We start from the raw sequence: 25,169 nt of genomic DNA, 5'->3' as shown, positions 1-25,169 counted from the left end.
TCATTGTAACTTATTGCATGGCCAAACCTATTTAACACAGTAGTTATGTCTTTCCTTCGTGTCTGTCGCAAAACATGAATGGCCAGCCCAACATTCTTCGGCAATCTGGTACGTTTGTCACTCTGTACATTATATCCTGGGAAACGTTTAGAACTTTTTCATGAAGCTGGGGTTCAACTACGACGCGATCGCCCATTTGCGGGATTTCAGGATTTTCAGTTTTCATTCGGATAAAAGCAATTGTACAACTCATTTGGAATTAATTTGATATTGCTTTGTGTTAAAGTTCTGGTCCTTGATCAGTTTAAGTCTCTAGTTTCAAACATTTTTCCTTCATAAGCATACTTTCACGGACATGTTTTGCTACAACATGTGTATCAGCTACACTATTCAGATACTTTGACGGCTCTTCATCACTACATGCACTTAAATCGCTTTCTAACTTTGATTCATCCAGTTTTTCTTTCAAAGATGAGATTAGGGAGCACATATCACCCACGGATATCAACGATGAACAAACAATGTGATTTCTTCCATTTGGTAATGTAATTTGAATAGATTGGCCGAAGTGCTTTTTCAAGTGATTAACAAGCTTGTTTGACCTATACTTTGTACTGTTTGTTACATCTCTCTTCTTTAAATTTTCTCTAAACCTGTCTCGTAGAGAACAAGCTTATATATGGACTTTGCAATTAAAAGTGGTTCCGAAATCTCTGAAAGTAATTCTTCAAATGCCTCATCATGTGCATTTCCACATTGTTCAGTTTCAGATGTTGGAATTCTAGTGTTTATTTAAATTTATTCCTGCATGTTCGGTGGTAACGATAACCATTGGCTATCATATCAGTATGAGTGTCGCCATGCCCTTGAATTTTGTCAGTAATTTATCATCCTTCAACTGATTTGATTTCTTATATAATGAATTGACATTTCTCTTTCTTTTCTCTACAACATTTTGAATCTCTTCCTTTTTCACACAGGAACCGACACGTTTAAAAGTTAATATTGCATCTTCTCTTAGCAGATATGCCAGCATTGTTCCCGTCATAGTTAGCTGCTGAATCTTTCCGTTTTCTGCCTTAATGTAGTTTGTGTGCATATGAACTATAACAGGATCTGTGATACTTGGGGTCTTTTTTAAGAAACAATTCTGTATTTCATGTTATTATTTAGCCTTTAATACACACTATCCTGTCTAATTCTAATAGATGTATTTAATAAGCCAATACCTTTGTCAGTCAATATATTAGTATTATTATACATTAATATTTTTTTTCCATTTCTAGTATTTTGTCAGAAAATACACTTTGAAAAGTTTGTGTTATTATTTGTTTCCCATGGTGGTTCCATGGTGACGTCATTGTGAATCTGAAGCATTTTAAAAACATTAATATATGGTGTTATTAATATTCCAATTTGTGCTATCAAATAATTTCTGCTTTTTGCAGAAATGTTTTCTCATAAAAAAACTGGAACTGGGTGAAGGACATAAACATGCAACCTACTTTATATAATTTCAGTAAAATACCACTTTAAGATATACTATACTTGTACTGACATTTATAATTAATAGTGTATACAGTATTCACCTTATAATCTGTTTATACCTTTAAATTTGCTGCACATTTTGTCTTCAGAAAGAAACACACCTCAAATCACATTTCTGATCTTCCATTAGAAAATCTTTTAGAAACGTTCACACCAAAAGGAAGCCGGATTTGAAATGAGTTTATATTAACTGTATAAAGTAGTTAGGCTTTGATAATTTGACATTAAATGTGAACTTGACAACTTTTTTTTTGCTAAATAGTTTTAGGAATTATGAATGTCAGCTATACAACAAGAATGTTTTCACTTCGCTGAAGTTTTCCATAGAATGTTATATATATAACGCGTGTTCAAGGTCAGCACCAATTTAAGGAGAAATGGGGTCATTTTGCCCCACCCACTTTGAGCAAGCCAATGTCATATAAAATTGCATAACTTACAACACGTTTTAGAAACAATAACTAAAGCTTGGAGTACTTAATGTTATTCAATGATTTAAAGATCAGTTTATTTAATATATATTTAAGTTATGGAAAAAAAATGGATATTTTTAGTCATTTTTAGCTCGACTATTCGAAGAACAAGGAGGGCTATACTACTTGCCCCAGCGTCGGCGTCGGCGTCCGGTTAAAAATTTAGGGCAGGTTAAAGTTTAGGGCAAGTTGGGATTTTCACTTATAAGTCCAATACCCTTCATTCAATTGACTTAATACTTCACACAGTTGTTTAGGGCCATCACAAAATGAGGTCAGATAACTCCATATAATCCTTTATACAAATTATGACCCCTGATTGACTATGGAACTTAGGTTAAAGTTTTAGGGCAGTTTAAAGTTTATGGGCAAGTTGGGATTTTAATAAAAAAAAACCTTATATACCCTACATTCAATGCGCTTAGTACTTCGCAGAATTAATGACGACCATCTTACAACAAGGAACATAACTCCATTTTAGCCCTAAATAGAAATTATTGCCCTTAATTTTTTCAATTTTCTTTTAATTTCTTTTGAAAGGCACAATTCATAAATGGCAGACATTCCTCCAAACAATTATGCAAAAATTATAAGTATATCATGGGGTTGCAGTACAAATGCTAATTTTTTACGTATTTGCAAGGTGGGGCCCTGCCTGTGTATATAATTATGTTGTTGTTTCCCGATGATATTGCTCTTTTAACAATGAATCCCAATCGCCTACAAGCATTGTCAGATAATGTTAACAAATATTCTCATGGGATTTGAAAATTAATGTTAATAAGACAAACGTGTGTATATTTGAAAAACGTAAATCTTGACACATGTTTGTGTGGACCATGAACGGTGAAGTAATTGACCTGGTTGACTCTTACATATCTTCACTGGGAATATGAAATAAGCTGTACTAACACTGCATGAACAAGCACTTAGAGCCTTTTCATAGGTTATTTTTTAGATTTACCAAAGTTGCACTTGATGTTAAATCTAAACAAAAAGTATTTGATAACTGATTTGCAACATTCTGCTGTATGGCTCTGAACTATGGGGAATTTACAAAGAAGTTGATAAATTACATCTTAAATTTTGTTAACACCTTCAGAGTGTCAAACTTCAAACTTCTAGTGCAGCAGTTTTTGGCGAACTGGGTAGAAGATATACGTTGTTTGTTTAATGTAATGAACGTGCACTAAGGTATTGGTTTAAAAATATGAAAAATACTCATAACCCTCTTCATATATTTTATTTAGAACAGTTACAAGTTGTACATTTAAAAAGAAAAAAATACTTCGGCTTAATAACATTGTTAGACAACATGGGATTCATTGATACATTCACAGCTTTCAATGCTGAGGTTAATTACTTACCTCTGTTTAAACAAACATTGTAGGAGTGAGTTAACATTTGAAAAACTATCTTGATGTCATTAATAATGAATATATTAGCCCCCCTCCCCTCCCCCTGGATCCGCTAGCGATTGGATTATTATTAAATAAGATGTTATATGTTATTGCCAGGGAATACTGATAACTCGATGGTTCCGACGAGGGTTCGTATTGACTTGTCAAACACGGTTACGATTACCACGTGCTATTTTACTGACCTGCTGTCCGGTGCAACTGTCACCGAAATAAGAAACTGACTAATTAATTACAACTTTGATAGTAAGCATATTCCATGCATTTAAACCCCAAAATAAAACTAACATAAATAGAAACCATTTAAAACATTCCTCTGGCACAGTCACAAGTTATTTTAAAATATTGCCATGTTCATGAAGGCTGCCAACTTTACGGACATCATGCATTTTCAATATACAAATGTACATGCTTGGTTACTTGATCGTTCTCGTCGCATTAACGGTACAAAAGTATCGAAAACGTAGAAAAAGGCATTTATCAGCCAAGAGTTATGTTGTTTTTTCTTAGAACTATATATATATATTGTTCATTAATAACGTTTTTTACATATGTCTTACTCAGAGAGATGAGCGGAATTTCGCCGCATCTTGATGGATGTTGTTTACATAATTGCGTCTTGTAATGATTTCTGGTTGACGGGAAATTGTTTACATATATATCACCTCAATATATTTTCCTCAGTATGCGTCTTCGAACTTTAAATGCGTAGCTCAGGTTGCAATATGCGGGTCATCATCATCATCATCATCATCATCATCATCATCGTCGTCGTCGTCGTCGTCGTCGTCATCATCATCATCACATCATCATTATCATCATTATCATCATCATCATGACGTGCAACTAGCGTTACTCGGCGAAATCTTAGGTCCACCACAGCGTTACAATATTTCTTTTGAAAAAGACACACTCAATGAAAATCTTACATGTTAATTATGGCAAACAGCATCAATATACACTACAGATTAGTGATTTCTCACGGACAGAAGTTGTTTTGGTCATCTTGCACCTATCCTTGTGAACAAATGACATTTCGATTTCTCGATTATTTTAATGACATATTTTACCTCTGAACTTGTTTACCACAACAAACCGGCGTTATTCGACACACTTCCCAACGTAACATCCAGCACTGTACCGCGTTAGTAATAATTAAAGACAAGCAGCACTTCAAATTGATCACACTATGATCAGTTTCTTACTGTACATGTATATTTTTATTTAAGGAATGAATTGCGGGATTGATGACATCAACTCCGCAATTCATTCCTTATAAATTATTTACACCAATAGTTCATTATTTTATTCAAGAAACGTTAAAAAAAATACTTCATTTCATTTCGGATTACCGTTTAGTAATCCTTTCTTACCCATTCTGTAAATAGGACGACTCGACTGTTACCGGAAACATTTTTTTTTCAAATGACGTCACAATAACGTGGGAATAGATCAACCACTTGAAATCACTTTTAAACGTAAAATTAAAAACTTTTGACAACAAAATGTTAAAAATATAATAACTTAGCACTTTCTAAAATGTTGATTTATATTTTACGGGACCTGCTGACACAATACAAACAATAACAAGATCAATAGTTTTCATGTTTATTGTTATGCGATCCGAACATATCCGAAGATGTTGCGTTCATCGATTGATGAACGCAATTGCCGAAAGGCAGTTCATTTAAGGAATGGAAGTTGAGGTGTAAATATTATACAAATGCAAGCAATGTAAAGCAATGAGTGCGTAAAGTGCAAAATGCAGCAATAAATAACATCAAGATGTGAAGCAAGCATTCAAATAAGTGAAGTTACTGTACACATTTGTGAAGTAAGCACACACAATTTGAAGTAAGCATTCAAATTAGTGAAGTCAGCGTACACATCTGTGAAGTAAGCACACACAATTTAAAGTAAGCATTCAAATTAGTGAAGTTAGCGTACACATTTGTGAATTAAGTAGGCACACACAATTTGAAGTAAGCATACACATGTGTGTAGTAAGCATGCAGATGTGTGTAGTAAGCATGCACATGAGTGTTGTAGTAAGCATGCACATGTGTGTAGTAAGCTTGCACATGTGTGTAGTAAGCATGCACATTTGTGTTGTAGTAAGCATGCACATGTGTGTAGTAAGCACACACAATTTGAAGTTAACATACACATGTGTGTAGTAAGCATGCACATGTGTGTAGTAAGCATACACATTTGTGAAGTAAGCACACATAATTTGAAGTTAGCATACACATTGTTTGTAGTAAGCATACACATTTGTGAAGTAAGCACACATAATTTGAAGTTAGCATACACATTGTCTGTAGTAAGCATACACATTTGTGAAGTTAGCATACACGATTTGAAGTAAACATACACATGTGTGTAGTAAGCGTACACATTTGTGATTTGATCATGTAGCTAGTTACGGCCAAACACGCCGTGAAACTGCTATTAATAACAGCATAACGGCATAGGTTCACGAGATGCTTTTGTAGCCCCAGACTAACATGTGAAACTCTAGGTTCGTGTACTAACAGAGCTACGCCCAAGACTAATATGCGAAACTGTGCATACGTTGCTCATGTAGTCTCACATAGGTGTATTAGTGAGTACGAGTATTGCGTTATATCATGATGTCCGTGTTATTTCGTAACTTATAATATACGTTTCGCATATGTTTACTAGTTTATGAATTCATGTGTGTTTGTGTATACATATGTCTATATATGTTCACTGTCCCACTGAAAAGAGGAAAATTGGAAATAAAACAACAACCGCAGCCTATCTTCTGGAGTTGCTCGTGGAGCTACGCCCTACACACTAATATGTGAAACGAACATACATATACTCATAGAGACTGAAGTGCTTAATTGTTTCATCAGCGGGGAATGCTGCCATGAAGTGCCGTTGGAACTCAAACTAGAAATAAACATGCAATTAAGTGATACCGTCATAGAATGTATTCGTTAGTCGCTGAGATTTGATATATTATGACAAAACCTGTAAACATTCGCTCTGGGCAAATCAAGTGATTCAGGAAAAGAATTCTTACAGATTTAATGACCATCTCCATTATTATCTCGTTTTGCTTCTCCATCCAAATGTATTGGTTTTCACAGCATTGGGCATCTACCGTTTCGTTACTTTCGTATCATTCAAATGTCTCTATTAATTATCCCTCTCATAGATCTGTCAGAATATTCTGCAAGAATCAATCTATGTGAGAAGCTGAGAAAAACTCCTCAGCCGAGAAAAAAAATCAGATGGACACAAGATGTAAATTCAAGTAATAATTTGAAAGGAAAAGGCAAAAAGGATTTAGCTGCCACCTTATGTAATGTCACTTAGAACATTTTCATCCTCGATCATCATATACATGTAGGCAAATACAACCATCTAATTATGATATTAATTTGCTAATCAAATAACCGCTGGCGAAAATAATTAACGGTGCGATGGACCAGTGATAACGATCACTCTGGGTAACGTATAGGTAGAGTCAATCTCAGATAGTGTACTGTATACCTTAATCTTACTTTATAGAAAAATCACGGTCCTCAACATTCATATAAATACTGATCAAAAAAGCTCACACTCGGAAACATGTGAACAACAAAAATAAGTTTCAATAAAATCCCGTCGTTTCAAAAAGCTCCTGTTTTTCAGGCTGTTTCTATAGGTGCGGTGTGTCACTGTTGTCTATGCCTGTGTAAAAAATGTTTATCGGGGTCTTTTCCATTTCTAGGCATACGCACGTGTGTATAGTACAATCTACGAGCAAACTTTGGTCAACCTCCTTACAAATGCATTCATCGGATTTCCATTTAATAGCATTCAATATGTATTTATTTCATCTATAAATAATATATATACAAGATTTGCATGTCATTTTACAATCATAGTTCTGCATATCTACTCTGTATAGCTTGATGAACAATCATTTATGATATCCTGACAAACACCAACTCTTGTATGACTCGAGACTTGAAAATACTACAGACCGACGTTCATACTCCCACGAAAATGTAAATGGCGCTGGTTGAGAGAGTGTTTCTAGACGACGTGCAAATGCAATAAAACTAGAATGAAACCAAATCTACCTTTCTTGAGAGTCGGTAAGGGGAGGGATGTGGAAGGGATTATATATAGGTGGTGTAGGGGGGATTAGACAGTTTAGTGGTAGCAGCGATTTAGCGACGCATCACTAAACACCAGCATCCCCACAGCCAGCCCGATACACTTAATCAGAACCGTTGCGACCCTGCTACATCAGTGAAGACATGGTGTAGATTGAAGCTGCACATATACACATGCTTTGTAGATAGTCGTTTCGCTTATCTGCTCGGTATATAGTTTATATATTAGTGGTATTTGGTGTTATTTATCATTATTTAGCAGTTTAATTTATGAACAGTTTGTTATGAATGGTAATCTTGGGTGAACGCACATACTGTCAAACTGGATTTTAACAAGGATAAAGACGCCCTCGCGGTGGGTATAGTATTTAATTGTGTGGATATAATGTTTGTTATTTACTTTATAAACATCTGAAAATATATAATTACTACATAGTATTATCCTGATATAAATAAGGTTTTGCTTGCATTTCGTACCCGATGGTGTTCAAATTATTTGATGCAGATACTTAGCAAGAATGCGTGAAACAAATGCATACTTAATGCTTTTTTAAGCTACACAATTCCCATATTCAAATACCTGTCCAAGAGGGTAATTCTCGTTATATAACGCGACATTTCACTTGCTTGCCAAAAAATAATATGCCAATTAATTCAGGAAATTTGGTTGCATGATAGGGTTTAATTTGACAAAGGATAATTTGTTTCTGAAATGTAGGAGCTGGGAGAGAAGGCGTAGAACATTTTTTTATGGGTAACGATGATACTATTTACTTTCGAGCCTAGATCTGTATCATAAAAAACCACACATGAAGATCAAATAAAGTTTCCCAAATCAGCAAATGGAGTTCAACTATATAGCATGATTAACTATTGGACCAACGAGGATAGTGATTTTCCAACATGCGTTTAGAAATGACACTAAAGGATGTAATGACAAACAGTTCTCACATATAGAAAATGAAAAGACAATGAAATGCCCAACAACAGTATTAGAATAATCAATACCCGAATTGGAGTTTTGACCCTTTTGCACTTCCATAGTCATAAAACACATATTGATATTGAGACTTGTCCATGACCCGCCGTAATGGGACATTTCGTGGATGCTCCGTAACTGATATTGGGACACTTTCAGGGCCATCTGTATCACTCTATTGATATTGGGACATTTCAAGGACCCGCCGTAATTGATAAAGGGACATTTCAAGGACCCGCCGTAACTGATATAGGGACCTTTCAAGGACCCGCCGTAATTGTTAAAGGGACATTTCAAGGACCCGCCCTAATTGATAAAGGGACATTTCAAGGACCCGCCGTAACTGATATAGGGACATTTCAAGGACCCGCCGTAATTGATAAAGGGACATTTCAAGGACCCGCCGTACCTCCATTACTGATATTGGGACCTTTCAAGGACCCGCCGTACCTCCGGTACTGATAAAGGGACATTTCAAGGACCCGCCGTACCTCCGTTACTGATATTGGGACCTTTCAAGGACCCGCCGTACCTCCGTTACTGATATAGGGACCTTTCAAGGACCCGCCGTACCTCCGTTACTGATATTGGGACCTTTCAAGCACCCGCCGTACCTCCGTTACTGATATTGGGACCTTTCAAGGACCCGCCGTACCTCCGTTACTGATATAGGGACATTTCAAGGACCCGCCGTACCTCCGTTACTGATATTGGGACCTTTCAAGGACCCGCCGTAATTGTTAAAGGGACATTTCAAGGACCCGCCCTAATTGATAAAGGGACATTTCAAGGACCCGCCGTAACTGATATAGGGACATTTCAAGGACCCGCCGTAATTGATAAAGGGACATTTCAAGGACCCGCCGTAACTGATATAGGGACATTTCAAGGACCCGCCGTACCTCCGTTACTGATATTGGGACATTTCAAGGACCCGCCGTAACAGATATTGGGACATTTTAAGGACCCGCCGTAACTGATATTGGGACATTTCAAGGACCCGCCGTAACTGATATTGGGACATTTCCAGGACCGCCGTAACCTGATGTACCTCATCATAGCTACGAGCTATGCAATTGAAGGAACAAACTACAAATATAACTATATACCAAACACCAGCATCCCCAGCATATCTACTTCCCGTTACATTGTATGCTACAGTCATATTCATTTGGACAGCATCACAAACTACCGACACACTGGATGCGACATGGCAGGCTGTGCATGTTTAACGTTTGTGTTTCTGTTCACATTGCACCATGTTACGTTTTTTTAAAGACAGGAACATTAATAAAGTCATTAGTTTAAACATATTTATTTTACAACGATTGTGAAACAAGTTATTACAACATTATATTAATCACTCTCGTTGGCACGATTTTACGCGAGAGTGTGGTGTGGGGGAAACCGGAGAACCTGGAGAAAAACCCACTTGTCCGGCTTGGTGACCACAAACCAAACTCACATGCGCCCAAGCCGGGAATCGAACCCGGGTCGCCTAGGTGAGAAGCGAGTGCGCTAACCACTGCGCTAACCGTACAACCAAAAATAAAGTCATTACAGCCCTCTAGTTGTTTTCTTTCATTATAGCTTTTCATATTACACCGGAAAATCTAGAGACATTTTAACAATTAGGACACACCACAAGTTATACATAAACTCCAGCAATAAAAATTTAAACACTGATGCTGCTATGGATAAAACTAGGATTTGAGTCGCCTGACACGTTGGTCGTTTACTGCCATTATCTTTTATATGTATGTGCGGATATATCACGATGCTGGTGATTTTTTGCTGGCGCTATGCCAGATTCGCTAGTTTTCTGAAATAAGATGCCAAACAGTCAATGGGCAAGAATATCACTTTCTGCAAATCGAAACGAATCTTATAATTTGGTCACCATAGTTTTATTCATTTTTGTAGCTTTCATTACTTAAAACCAGCCTATCATCGCCAGGTTTTTCGTGCGTTACATGTTTGGGGCTATGCCGCTTTTTGTGACTAGATGGAATTTTGAGCTGGCTGGAAATGCCCCATTACTCATCTCAGTTCGAAACCAAATAGTTCGTAAAGCCTATGAAGTTCGTGTTCATAAATTGTGGCTGTTCTTGTTTAAATTTCAACACCAGTGTTTGTCATCATAAATGTTGAATGTTCTTTATTCTGTTTCCAATTTTAATGTACAAGGTATGCACAAATACAAATAAAGATATCATTCCACGCAATTATGAAAAGCCAAGAAACTGCTTTAGGAAAAATGAATTGTGAATCCTCCCGAAAAAAAGAGTTTCCAAATTATACATTGTCGAAACATGTATTGTTCAACGGTACTTTTTGAAATGGTGTTCTTATTTTAAACAATTCGACAAATTAAACATATTTTGTTGCTAAGACGACATGTACGTGCTCTATATTAAAATTTCCAAACTGTTCAGATCTAGTTGCGGACTATAAGTATCTTCCATGGCCGAGGGTGTAAGATAGGTTCATCCCGACACGAGCGTAGGGTGTTTTGCGGAAACGAAGTTTACCGGGATGAACCTATCTTACACGAGCGGCAATGTTAGATGCCTTATCTCCCACCTCAGTTAAACAAAATTAAGTAAAAATGTATTTTTTGCTGGAACTCTTTTGTGCGTAGTGAAAATAATGCGTATGGATATTTGATAACGCGTGGTTGTCATGGCTATGCGCGCATTGATTCAGATTATGTTCATAGTCAAAGCGGTCTTTAAATAGTACTGATGAAAGTGGAGCATTATTTCATGAAAGGTGCGTGAAAACTTTTTTATTGTGACATTTGAAGCGAGAAATAGTTAATTAGCATCCTAAATATTGCCACAAGACAAGGTTTCTATGATGCTACAGACGACTGTCTTCAACAAGGGAGGTAACTTCAATGTGATGACCATTAAAAAAGGAGTTCAATACGGGCTTTTATCTTCGCCCGTGGGCAAGATAAGGATTTATAGCATGGTTAAATTATTGGATCTACTTATCTGAGGTGGGAGAAAATAACTTCTTCGAAAAATATTACCAATATCATCAGGGTACCAGTCTAATGTGACGTCAAAGTTATTTTTCTACGATTTGGGGTCAGATCATGTACTTCTTTTCTATCACCGATTTAAGTTAGAGAGCGGACATATTTGATTCACGAAAACAACTTAACTAGCATTTGACATAAAAAAAATGTTATTACGGACAACAAGACTAGCATAAAAACATTAATAAAATAAAAGTTATTCGTTTAATGATGCAACATACCAACGGTCAATCAAGATATCAACATTACGCCAAAACTGGAAGTTTATTATTTATTCAAGTATAAGAATCAAGTTGAAGTGAAATTATTTAGCAATAGCAGTTACTGAGATAAGCCGTTCATGGAATGATTTCCATTATCATATGGATTTATTTACCATTAACTGTGAAATACATGGAATAAATGACACGAAACATTGCATGCAATACATAGAGGATATTTGTTTATTTCAGTGTAAGATCGTATTTTATTTCACGAGTGTCATAAAAAAAACATATTTTCACGAGTGGCGAAGCCACGAGTGAAAATGTAGTTTTTTATGATCACGAGTGAAATAAAATACGATCTTACACTGAAATAAACAAATTTTCTGTTTCTTTTATGCTTATTTTCGGAGTTTTATTTATTTTTTATTAATTTCTGAATTACCCCCTTTTTTGAAAAGGGTGGGCTTTACGCCGCTACCCGTGGGGCGCCCCTCATGCATAATTATAGCTGTCAACTTTTCAACTTTCGGTTTGCTGAGAAATAGTTATCTGCTATTCATTCTTATAGCTCAATATTCGCTCGTTTTTTATTGCAAAGCTTTATGAACAGTAAACAATGAAGTATTATTAGTGCACATATGTTCCAAAAATAATGAAAACACTTTTTATTTTAAGATGGACATGAAAACATAACCAAATTACTACGCCGCTATTTAAAGAATGAAAATTTGGAAGGTCAAATGTGTTAGCAAAACAAATGTGGATACTCATTGGATTTGAACCATTTTTCTTAGTTTAAGACTGCATGTACGCGTGTTTTTATAGTAAGTTAATATTCAGTCATCTTACGTACTGTCAGAGACCAGTCTGTTTCGCTTTAAAATGTTTGTTTTCCAGATAAAGAGTAAATGCCACGCTAGTTTGTTGACACATTTTGAGGTGTGGGTGGGGTAAAAAATATCGGATCTATCTGTAAATTTTTGTGTGAACTCCAGGAAGCTCAATTTACGTACTCCAATGGTTAACAGTTCAAAATACATTTGAACGATGATATAAAATTTTATTTATGTTCGAACAGTTGTTTATGTCTGTAATTTGTTTGGTATGAAAGCAAATGTTCGAACATTCAGCTTCAAAGATCAGTAAAATGTTTGATAAACGGGATAACCGGTAATAAACGGTAAGTTGTTAATTTCCAATTATATATTTATCTAAATTTATAAAACATTTCTTTTATATTTTTTTAACATTTTTTGACATAATTTATTGAAGTCCAGTAGGCAAGTACATGTAACAACAAAGGAATTTAAAGTAGTTCTGAAAGTTGATATTTTCACTTCTTAATTTGCAGTGAAAATATCAAATTGATATTTTCACTGTTGTTATTTCACTGGTTAAACCCCATATTTCATCGAAAAGCATGAAAGAAAAATTCGTAGCGCATGATAGCAAACGGAATGCAAATGGAAATATTTTAAAATATGCACATACTTATTCATTAATAAGGTGCTTATCGAACTCCGGTAATAAAGCGAAGGCGGAGCTTTATAAGCGGCATAGACTGCCCTTTGTTTCATTTAAAATTATGTAGTACAAGAAAAGTTATATTTGTTTTAAGTCTTCATTTTAAGCAAAATATTGCCTTCCGACGTAGCATATATATTAATGACGTAATTTATCACGTGATATACACACACTGAACCACGTACTTCCAAGGCAAGCAGCAATATCCTTGATAACCAATGACTTGATTATCATTTTAATCAGGTGAGAAATATAGGGATATTTTGTTCCTCTTGTTTTTGTAATATAAAAGTGGAACTGGCGCGACAAACGACATTTCACAATCAAAATCGAACGTTGTCGCGGTATCAAACGATGCAAAAACGTCAAAACTACGAAGTTGAAATACAGTCAAGGCCACACCAAATTAATGTTTAGTTCCTCGGATTTTTGCCCAAAAATATTGGAGCGAGCGAGCGAAAAAAAAAAAAAATTGTCAGTTTTCATAAAAACCGAAGCGAGCGAAGAGCGAAAAATATATTTTTCCTTGTATTCAATATAAATAAGAAAGATTGTTCAAAATAATTGCCCTTAAAGCCATTTTAATGCCATCTTGAACTGAACCTCTAATGGACATTGGGAAAATGTCGGAAAACATACTATTTATTCATCCGTGTTTAGTACAAACATTATATGGATAAATCTAATTTCTTATATAATTAAAACGTACTTTAATATGACGATCATTCATAATAATAAATACCCTGCTTTTAGTAAAGTTTGAAACGACTTATATAAATCTACCTGAATCAGTTTAACATAATATGCAAGTGCATTACAATCCCGGATTATGTTGCAAATAAAAACAAAATATAAGGTGATAAATTTAGGCTTACTTATGTTGAGGTATATCCAGACCAGTGTTTATATCGCTAAAAGATATTTGTTCAAAACTGTTGCTTTGTCAGAATTTGATCAAAAATGAGCTTGATACATCAATTTGGACCAAACAATGACTCATGTTCCAGTTAAGTTGACCTGTCACATCTTCAGCATCGTTGTAACGAGGTATGATGTTGGTATCTTGTATTCTGACTTGAATAAAATGGTACTAAGTTGATCATTCCGATTTCCATTCAAAACGAGTCACTAATTACGCAATATAATCGCTACCAGTCTCAGATACATATGCTTTATTACATAATGATTGCTTTAAATAATGATTCTTTAGTGCATGAGACGATCAACAATGACTTCAAGCATGCTCAAAACATATTTATTGTCAAAAATAAGATTTAATTTCCAAACTTCGAGCCACATTGTTTATACCGGAAGCGGCCATTTTGATTGAAATTATTGAACCCATGCTAAACCGATCGATATACAGTATTAAAAGACTACGCACCGGTAACTTCCCTTTACAAAAACACGAAAACTAGCGTAGAAAAATTAAACTAATTATTTTTAGCCTTTTAATAAATTATTACCTGATTAAAATCTACTTGGCGATCAAAATGGAGGTGCGGGCGCACAAAAAAATAAAAATATTTTATTACATTTTCAAAAAAATAGGAGCGGTAAATCCGCGGAACGAAATATCAATTTGGTGTGGCCCAATGTAATAATGGCAGCATGGTTTCAACGTTGACATTGTGACGTTGTGTATTTTGTCGCTATAAATACGTGAATAATGTGTGACAAAATTTCCTTAACAAAATATGTTTTATATTTTGACATTTTTATTTGAAATATTTGAGTATTTTTAATTTTTTTAACATTCTATTATACAAAGTTTCTATAAATCTGCACATAACACAGTACATAATGGGGACTTGTTGGTTGGAATTAGTTTAGTATGAGATCTTCATAATCGTTAAATAAGCTTAACTTCATTCGTGAGAGATTAGTCATATTTGCAAGAATTCCTACTTATCCAGAATGACTTGGAGACTTATATACTTATCCTCTAATGTAAGCCTAATTCTAAAATTTAAGTAGTTACACACTTAACAGTTTTATATTAATATAAAAACGTTGAAATCTCAACGTCTACAACATTTTGAGATCAGCCATTATTCACAGACGTTTCAACCTTGAAGAATGGCTAGCCAACGGTGTTATGCCTGCTGGGATCATTTCTAAAAGTATGAATACCAACCCGTTTGGCTAGTTTCTCCGTCTCATTGTCTTACTCAGTCAATGTTATCGCAAATTTGAATTTCTGGTGTTGCCAAATGAACCTAGGGTTTCGAGGTTTTAAGTTTCAAGACAATAATTATTTTCATCGAATCAAGGCATTGTCGCTTTCAGCACTCTCAGTGCTTTGATTGATATTAGTCAATACAAATATAGGCCCATGACGTCACGCTTAATTATCTAATTTAATACCAGATTTTTTTTATTTGCAATCGTAAATTATGAAATATGAAGTAACCACCGTTCTAACGTTAATACTGGACTTGTTCAATTCACAACAGGTGATTATTTATGCCTTGTAGCTCATAGGTCTATAATCATGATAGAAAGCTTTAGTTTAAACTTATTTGTTTTACAGCCATTGTGAAACGAGTTATTTACAACATTAGATCAATCACTCTCGTGGCCACGATGTTTCGTTCGTGAGAGTGTGATCTTGTGTTGTGTGGGAAACCGGAGTACACGGAGGACCCACTTGTCCGGCTTGGTGCCCACTAAAACAAACTCACATGCGCCCAGGTCGGGAATCGAACCCAGGTCGCCTAGGTGCGCAGCGGGTGCGCTAACCATTGCGCTAGCCGGATAATTGGATTTATTGTAAACTGTTACACCCAAAGCCGAAAGTAGACAGTGTGTGTATACCACGTGATAAGTTACGTCATAAATGCTACGTCGGAAGGCAGTATTTTGCTTCAAATGAAGACTTTAAACGCATATAACTTTTCTTTTTCTTGGCCATTTTTAAATGAAACAAATGGCAGTCTATGCCGCTTAAAGAGCACCACCTTCGTTTTATTACCGGAGTTTGATTAGGTGATTAGTTTACTCAAGCACTTCGACAAACCTGTTTCCAAAATAATGTGTTGACAGTGTTTCATCAGGCGGCGGTTCTGTGAAAAGGTTTCTCGAAGTGTTTTAAGAAACTAAACTCCCAATCAAACTCAAGTAAAAGACCTTGAATGCGGAGAGCTCTATGTAAGCGGCGTACATTGCGCCATGATTCATTTAATAAGGTGATTTAATAGTAAAGTTATCTTTGTTTAAAGTCTTCATTCGAAGCCAAATATAGGATTCCGACGTAATGTGTCATGTGGTATACACACACTGGTAACGCGGTTAAACAAAAAGCTTAAAGGTTAAGTTTTCCTCATATTTCTGTAACCTTTTGGGCGTGAGGTTTTGTTGTCAGTCTTCTAAGTTGTTCGTGACCGTACCGGCGTGGGTTACCCTTATAAAGCAGAATATATTATTATGCTTAAAACGTATTTTTTTTCTGCAATTTTGGTATCAAAGAGTAAAATAATTATAATATAAGTGTTTTCAGATGCATATTTAAACCGGGAAATTAATTGGTGCCAACACATGAGCGAGTCACTTTAAGAATAACCATGACAAGGCTTAATCTTCATTTATTCAAGTCACTTGGCACCTCTGTTTTATTAATTGATAACTCGATTCCCGAGTTTATGACGAATTAAAGGTAGTACTCCAGTAACAGAATCGTTATCGGCATAGGGTTCGACATGGGCTTTCATTGCCAAGGATAGTGTTTTCTAAGGATTACTTTAAGACCCATTATATTGATGGATTCCATTTTTTTAATGTCAGAAGCTGCACAATTTTGTCAGTTCTATTAATTTCAGCCGGATATATCATTGTACGTACAATATGAACGTGATACAATATATAAATATCATTATTTATAATTACCGTTCTGCTGTGTTGGCAGTGGTTTTCTTGCACGTAATTAGTAGCAGGCCCGATCAAACACAGATTTCCCACAAGTTATCCGGTATGATGGATACTGACATTTCCCGACTGTAACAACGCAGCATGTGCTAATTCCGAAGTCAAGGACGTATGCTGGAAGGAAATGTCATGCTGTCTGTAAAAGAGATCCTTCTGAAACAAGGAATGACAACAACAGTCGCTGTTTGATTTATTGAGACTGTTTATGATGGCTGCTGATGATGGGAGATACCCTCCCATTTCGTATAAAATGTATTCGCAAATACGCAAAGTGGCTGGTAAAAAAACGAAATAATAATCCGGATCACCAACGTATGGTGTGGTATATAATATAGTGTCTGATTTCTGCGATTTCGTATTTTCGTCGACAAAAAAATACGACAAACTAAAAAATGGCCGCTGATGTACGTCATCGTCGCTCTCAATGTCAGACAACATATGGGTTTTGGAATCGTGCAGGTTGGTTGTTCGTGATTATTTCAATTCGTTTTATGTTTCTGCCAAAACGATAAGGCAATTGACAAACTTGATTTCGATCATGATATTCCTTAGTAAGTTAGCCCCTTGCAACATTTCAAAGCATCAACTGTAAGGATTCTACAGCAATCCACCCTCTCCCCATCAGCCCCCACCCCTCCTTGGACGCCGTATTCAAGAGGTTTAAAAGGAGTATTCGGTATTCAAGATTGTGGTACGTAGTGCTAATAAATGTGTCAGTGTTCGTATTTACAGGCTCTGTGTTAACGATTTCGTTCGCTTGATCCGGGTAAAAAAATTACACCCTCAAGTATGTGTTCTGCTATTAGTAAACATATGCTAAATCGCAGAGACCCTGTATTTCCTAAATGAGAAACCATGAATGTAACGGAAAGCTTATGCGGTATTTGTGTTCGTGTAATCTTACGTTTGCAAATTTCCATAGAGATTTAATAAAAATTAAGTGGAAATCATGTAAGTTGGAAGTATCAAATATGGTGGGAATTCTTTATGGCATATAAATATATAAAAATTATTATTATTATAATTAAAAAGATACATTAAAAAATATATATTGATTTATATCAGATATTTATCACCATTTTTGACAGATACTGCCGCCTATGGGTTAAACGTGCAAACATTGACAACCTATCTTTTTCAGGCGAGTGGAATAACAGAGGATCAGTTGGCAGAGTATAGAGAGGCGTTTAACCTGTTTGACAAGAACAAGGATAATGTTATCAGCGCCAAGGAGTTGAGCACTGTGATGAGGTCCCTAGGCCAGTCGCCCACAGACACCGACATTCGCACCATGATCAATCACGCCGATCTCAACAGTGAGTAACTCTTTTGTGACCACTACTGTTGGGATTAGCGTTTACAAACTGGCTCCATTGTAGACCTGCAGACCTTGGACTGGTATACCGCACCATGGTAACTTCAGTCGCTTATTACTAGCGTGCAATATGCAACATTTAAATACTAGCCCCCCCCCCCCCCCCCCCCCCCCACACACACACACATACTTCAGTATAGAGTAGTGTGACGTGTCTGTTTATGGTGTGTCATGAGGTGCTAGGTTTATCGCGTGAAACATACACAGCATTTTGATTAACCATGACGGTATCAACACTGAGTAGCATCTTAAATACACTCGCTCACTGAACCTGTACACGTAGCGTCATGTGGCATTTTAAATACACTCGATCACTGGATCTGTACACGCAGCGTCATGTAGCATTATAAATACACTCGCTCACTGGACCTGCACACGCAGCGTCATGTGGCATTATAAAAACACTCGCTCACTGAACCTGTACACGCAGCGTCATATAGCATTATAAATACACTCGATCACTGGGCCTGTACACGCAGCGTCATGTGGCATTTTAAATACACTCGATCACTGGACCTGTACACGCAGCGTCATGTAGCATTATAAATACACTCGCTCACTGGATCTGTACACGCAGCGTCATGTAGCATTATAAATACACTCGCTCACTGGACCTGCACACGCAGCGTCATGTAGCATTATAAATACACTCGCTCACTGGACCTGTACACGCAGCGTCATGTAGCATTATAAATACACTCGATCACTGGACCTGTACACGCAGTGTCATTAAGCATTATAAATACACTAGCTCACTGGACCTGTACACGCAGTGTCATTAAGCATTATAAATACACTAGCTCACTGGACCTGTACACGCAGTGTCATTAAGCATTATAAATACACTAGCTCACTGGACCTGTACACGCAGTGCCATTAAGCATTATAAATACATTCGCTCACTGGACCTGTACACGCAGTCCCATGTAGCATTATAAATACATTCGCTCACTGGACCTGTACACGCAGTGTCATTAAGCATTATAAATACACTCGCTCACTGGACCTGTACACGCAGTGCCATGTAGCATTATAAATACACTCGCTCACTGGACCTGTACACGCAGTGCCATGTAGCATTATAAATACACTCGCTCACTGGACCTGTACACGCAGTGCCATGTAGCATTATAAATACACTCGCTCACTGGACCTGTACACGCAGTGCCATTAAGCATTATAAATACATTCGCTCACTGGACCTGTACACGCAGTGCCATGTAGCATTATAAATACATTCGCTCACTGGACCTGTACACGCAGTGCCATGTAGCATTATAAAACACTCGCTCACTGGACCTGTACACGCAGTGTCATTAAGCATTATAAATACACTCGCTCACTGGACCTGTACACGCAGTGTCATTAAGCATTATAAATACACTCGCTCACTGGACCTGTACACGCAGTGTCATTAAGCATTATAAATACACTCGCTCACTGGACCTGTACACGCAGTCCCATGTAGCATTATAAATACACTCGCTCACTGGACCTGTACACGCAGTGCCATGTAGCATTATAAATACATTCGCTCACTGGACCTGTACACGCAGTGTCATTAAGCATTATAAATACATTCGCTCACTGGACCTGTACACGCAGTGTCATTAAGCATTATAAATACACTCGCTCACTGGACCTGTACACGCAGTGTCATTAAGCATTTTAAATACACTCGCTCACTGGACCTGTACACGCAGTGTCATTAAGCATTTTAAATACACTCGCTCACTGGACCTGTACACGCAGTGTCATGTAGCATTGTAAATACACTCGCTCACTGGACCTGTACACGCAGTGTCATGTAGCATTATAAATATACTAGCTCACTGGACCTGTACACGCAGTGCCATGTAGCATTATAAATACATTCGCTCACTGGACCTGTACACGCAGTGTCATTAAGCATTATAAATACACTAGCTCACTGGACCTGTACACGCAGTGTCATTAAGCATTATAAATACACTAGCTCACTGGACCTGTAAACGCAGTGTCATTAAGCATTATAAATACACTAACTCACTGGACCTGTACACGCAGTGTCATGTAGCATTATAAATACACTAGCTCACTGGACCTGTACACGCAGTGTCATGTAGCATTATAAATACACTAGCTCACTGGACCTGTACACGCAGTGTCATTAAGCATTATAAATACACTAGCTCACTGGACCTGTACACGCAGTGTCATTAAGCATTATAAATACACTAGCTCACTGGACCTGTACACGCAGTGTCATTAAGCATTATAAATACACTCGCTCACTGGACCTGTACACACAATGTCATTAAGCATTATAAATACACTAGCTCACTGGATCTGTACACGCAGTGTCATTAAGCATTGTAAATACACTCGCTCACTGGACCTGTACACGCAGTGTCATTAAGCATTATAAATACACTCGCTCACTGGACCTGTACACGCAGCGTCATGTAGAATTACAATTACACTTGCTTACTGTACACGCAGCGTCATGTAGCATTATAAATACACTCGCTCACTGAACCTGTACACATAGTGTCATGTAGCAATATAAATACACTTGCTCACTGAACCTGTACACGCAGCGTCATGTAGCATTATAAAAACACTCGCTCACTGAACCTGTACACGCAGCGTCATGTAGCATTATAAATACACTCGCTCACTGGACCTGTACACGCAGTGTCATGTAGCATTATAAATACACTCGATCATTGGACCTGCAACGAAATGTCATGTAGCATTATAAATACACTTGATCACTGGACCTGTACACGCAGTGTCATTAAGCATTATAAATACACTAGCTCACTGGACCTGTACACGCAGTGTCATTAAGCATTATAAATACACTAGCTCACTGGACCTGTACACGCAGTGTCATTAAGCATTATAAATACACTAACTCACGGGACCTGTACACGCAGTGTCATTAAGCATTATAAATACACTAACTCACTGGACCTGTACACGCAGTGTCATGTAGCATTATAAATATACTAGCTCACTGGACCTGTACACGCAGTGTCATTAAGCATTATAAATACACTAACTCACTGGACCTGTACACGCAGTGTCATGTAGCATTATAAATATACTAGCTCACTGGACCTGTACACGCAGTGTCAATAAGCATTATAAATACACTCGCTCACTGGACCTGTACACGCAGTGTCATTAAGCATTATAAATACACTAACTCACTGGACCTGTACACGCAGTGTCATTAAGCATTATAAATATACTAGCTCACTGGACCTGTACACGCAGTGTCATTAAGCATTATTAATACACTCGCTCACTGGACCTGTACACGCAGTGTCATTAAGCATTATAAATACACTAGCTCACTGGACCTGTACACGCAGTGTCATTAAGCATTATAAATACACTAGCTCATTGGACCTGTACACGCAGTGCCATAACGCATTATAAATACACTGACTCACTGGACCTGTACACCCAGTGCCATGAAGCATTATAAATACATCACTGGACCTGTACACGCAGTGTCATTAAGCATTATAAATACACTAGCTCACTGGACCTGTACACGCAGTGTCATTAAGCATTGTAAATACACTCGCTCACTGGACCTGTACACGCAGTGTCATTAAGCATTATAAATACACTCGCTCACTGGACCTGTACACGCAGCGTCATGTAGCATTACAATTACACTTGCTTACTGTACACGCAGCGTCATGTAGCATTATAAATACACTCGCTCACTGAACCTGTACACATAGTGTCATGAAGCAATATAAATACACTTGCTCACTGAACCTGTACACGCAGCGTCATGTAGCATTATAAAAACACTCGCTCACCGAACCTGTACACGCAGCGTCATGTAGCATTATAAATACACTCGCTCACTGGACCTGTACACGCAGTGTCATGTAGCATTATAAATACACTCGCTCACTGGATCTGTACACGCAGCGTCATGTAGCATTATAAATACACTCGCTCACTGAACCTGTACACGCAGCGTAGTGAAGCATTATAAATACACTCGCTCACTGAACCTGTACACGCAGTGTCATGTAGCATTATAAATACACTCGATCATTGGACCTGCAACGAAGTGTCATGTAGCATTATAAATACACTTGATCACTGGACCTGTTCACGCAGTGTCATGTAGCATTATATATACACTCGATCACTGGACCTGTACACGCAGTGTCATGTAGAATTATAAATACACTCGATCACTGGACCTGTACACGCAGTGTCATGTAGAATTATAAATACAGTTGATCACTGGACCTGTACACGCAATGTCGTGTAGCTTTATAAATACACTTGATCACTGGACCTGTACACGCAGTGTCATGTAGCATTATAAATACACTCGATCACTGGACCTGTACACGCAGTGTCATGTAGCATTATAAATACACTCGCTCACTGGACTTGCACACGCAGTGTCATGTAGCATTATAAATACACTCGCTCACTGGAGCTGTACACGCAGTTTCATTAAGCATTATAAATACACTCGCTCACTGGACCTGCACACGCAGTGTCATGTAGCATTAAAATTCATTCGCTCACGGGACCTATACAACCCAGTGTCATGTAGCATTATCAAATACAATCGCTCACTCACTGGACCTGCAACGCAGCGTAATGTAACATTATAAATACACTCGCTCACTGAACCTGCAACGCAGTGTCATTAAGCATTATAAATACACTCGATCACTGGACCTGTACACGCAGTGTCATGTAGCATTATAATTCATTCGCTCACTGGACTTGTACACGCAGTGTTATGTACATTATAATTCATTCGCTCACTGGACTTGTTCACGCAGTGTCATTTAGCATTATAATTCATTCGCTCACTGGACCTGTACACGCAGTGTCCAGCAGCATTAAAATTGCATTCGCTCATTGGACATGTTAACGCAGTGTCATGTAGCATTAAAAAACACTCGCTCACTGGACCCGTACACGCAGTGTCATGTAACATTAAAAATACATTCGCTCACTGGACTTGTTAACGCAGTGCCATTTAGCATTATAAATACACTCGCTTACTGAACCTGTACACGCAGTGTCAAGTAGCATTAAAAATGCATTCGCACACTGGACATGTTAACGCAGTGCCATGTAGCATTATAAAAACACTCGCTCACTGAAAAGGTACACGCTGTGTCAAGTAGCATTAAAAATACATTCGCACACAGGACATGTTTACGCAGTGTCATGTAGCATTATAAATACACTCGCTCACTTGACTTATACACACAGTGGCATGTAGCATTATAAATACACTCGCTCACTGGACTTGTACACGCAGTGTCATGTAGCATTATAAATACACTCGCTCACTGGACATGTACACGCAGTGTCATGAAGCATTATAATTAATTCGCTCACTAGATCTGTACATGCAGTGTCAAGCAGGATTAAGAATACATTCGCACACTGGACATGTTTACGCAGTGTCATGTAGCATTACAAATACATTCGCACACTGGACCTGTACACGCAGTATCATGTAGCATTACAAATACACTCGCTCACTGGACCTGTACACGCAGTGTCATGTAGCATTTAAATACACTCGCTCACTGGATCTGTACACGCAGTGTCATGTAGCATTATAAATACACTCGCTCACTGCCCTGTACACGCAGTACCATCTGGCACTGCAGTTATTAGTTTTTAGACTATCTGCGCATGCGCGCAGGTAGTCTTAAGACCACATACTCCAAAGAACTACTTCTATTCATGTCGTTTTACCCATTTTTTTGTCTCAATGCGCTCTATGTTTAGCAGAATGACTTCGAAACAATACAAATGGATTGGTCGTGTTGCAGTCCGAGTATGAGTTTTTGCTTGTTCGGCTATTTCCGCGCTGTAATTATGTATCCCGGCGTTTTATTTTTAGCAGAATATAACTATTTTTAGATCGTTATATTTATCAGATTAATGAGGGTCAGGATAATGGAGGCTCTGGTATGAAGATAACATACAGTATTGATATTCACTTTAGTTTAGCCCATGATGTTTCAGAAATTATTACCGACCGCAAGTGCCCCATCGCCTGCAGGATTTGTTATTTAAACCTGACGTGACCCTGAAGCACGCTTATTTGTAATGGTGAATTTTTATTTGACTTTTATGAGATAAGAAACAAGTATAATTATTGTCTTAGTGTTAAAATAGTTATCTCAGGTTTCGCATTGCTAATGCTTCAAATACTATACATTGTAATTTACCTGCTACACAATAACAAGATATTTTTCATTCTATGATTTAAGGCGTTTATATTTCTAATGAGATGTTTTTATTTTTGCATAAAAGCTTCGTTCCGGTGTATTCTTGGCATAGTTTTAGACATTAGGCTTTTAATTTATATAAGCACACATGCCCTGATACGACAGTGAGTCATGCATACGTTTGGTGAAGCAGTTCGGATTAAACCTGTTTAACATCCAAAGAGTACGAAGCATTCATAACAGCACTAGTACTGTTTCTACACAGGTACTTACATTAAACATAAATAACATTAAATTTATCAATAAA

At 37.3% G+C, this 25,169-nt stretch overlaps 1 protein-coding gene across 2 annotated transcripts in view; it reads left to right on the top strand.

Annotated features, from left to right (window-relative positions):
* The first annotated feature begins 7,640 nt into the window (after positions 1-7,640).
* The window catches only part of LOC128208021 (calmodulin-like), a 43,687-nt gene continuing 26,158 nt past the window's right edge, over positions 7,641-25,169 (top strand). The window contains exons 1-2 of one of the 2 annotated variants that reach the window (XM_052911302.1): positions 7,641-7,784; positions 18,396-18,570. In XM_052911302.1, the coding sequence (XP_052767262.1) occupies positions 18,501-18,570 (70 nt within the window). In that variant the 5' untranslated portion in view covers positions 7,641-7,784; positions 18,396-18,500. Of the gene's footprint in view, positions 7,931-18,395; positions 18,571-25,169 lie in introns of both variants that reach the window. The other variant, XM_052911301.1, reaches the window with a different exon arrangement.

Source organism: Mya arenaria, chromosome 11 (genome assembly GCF_026914265.1).
Source record: "Mya arenaria isolate MELC-2E11 chromosome 11, ASM2691426v1".
Classification (NCBI taxonomy): domain Eukaryota; kingdom Metazoa; phylum Mollusca; class Bivalvia; order Myida; family Myidae; genus Mya; species Mya arenaria.
The sequence above is the reverse complement of the archived record's forward strand: the minus strand, read 5'-3'. Positions and strand labels throughout refer to the sequence as shown.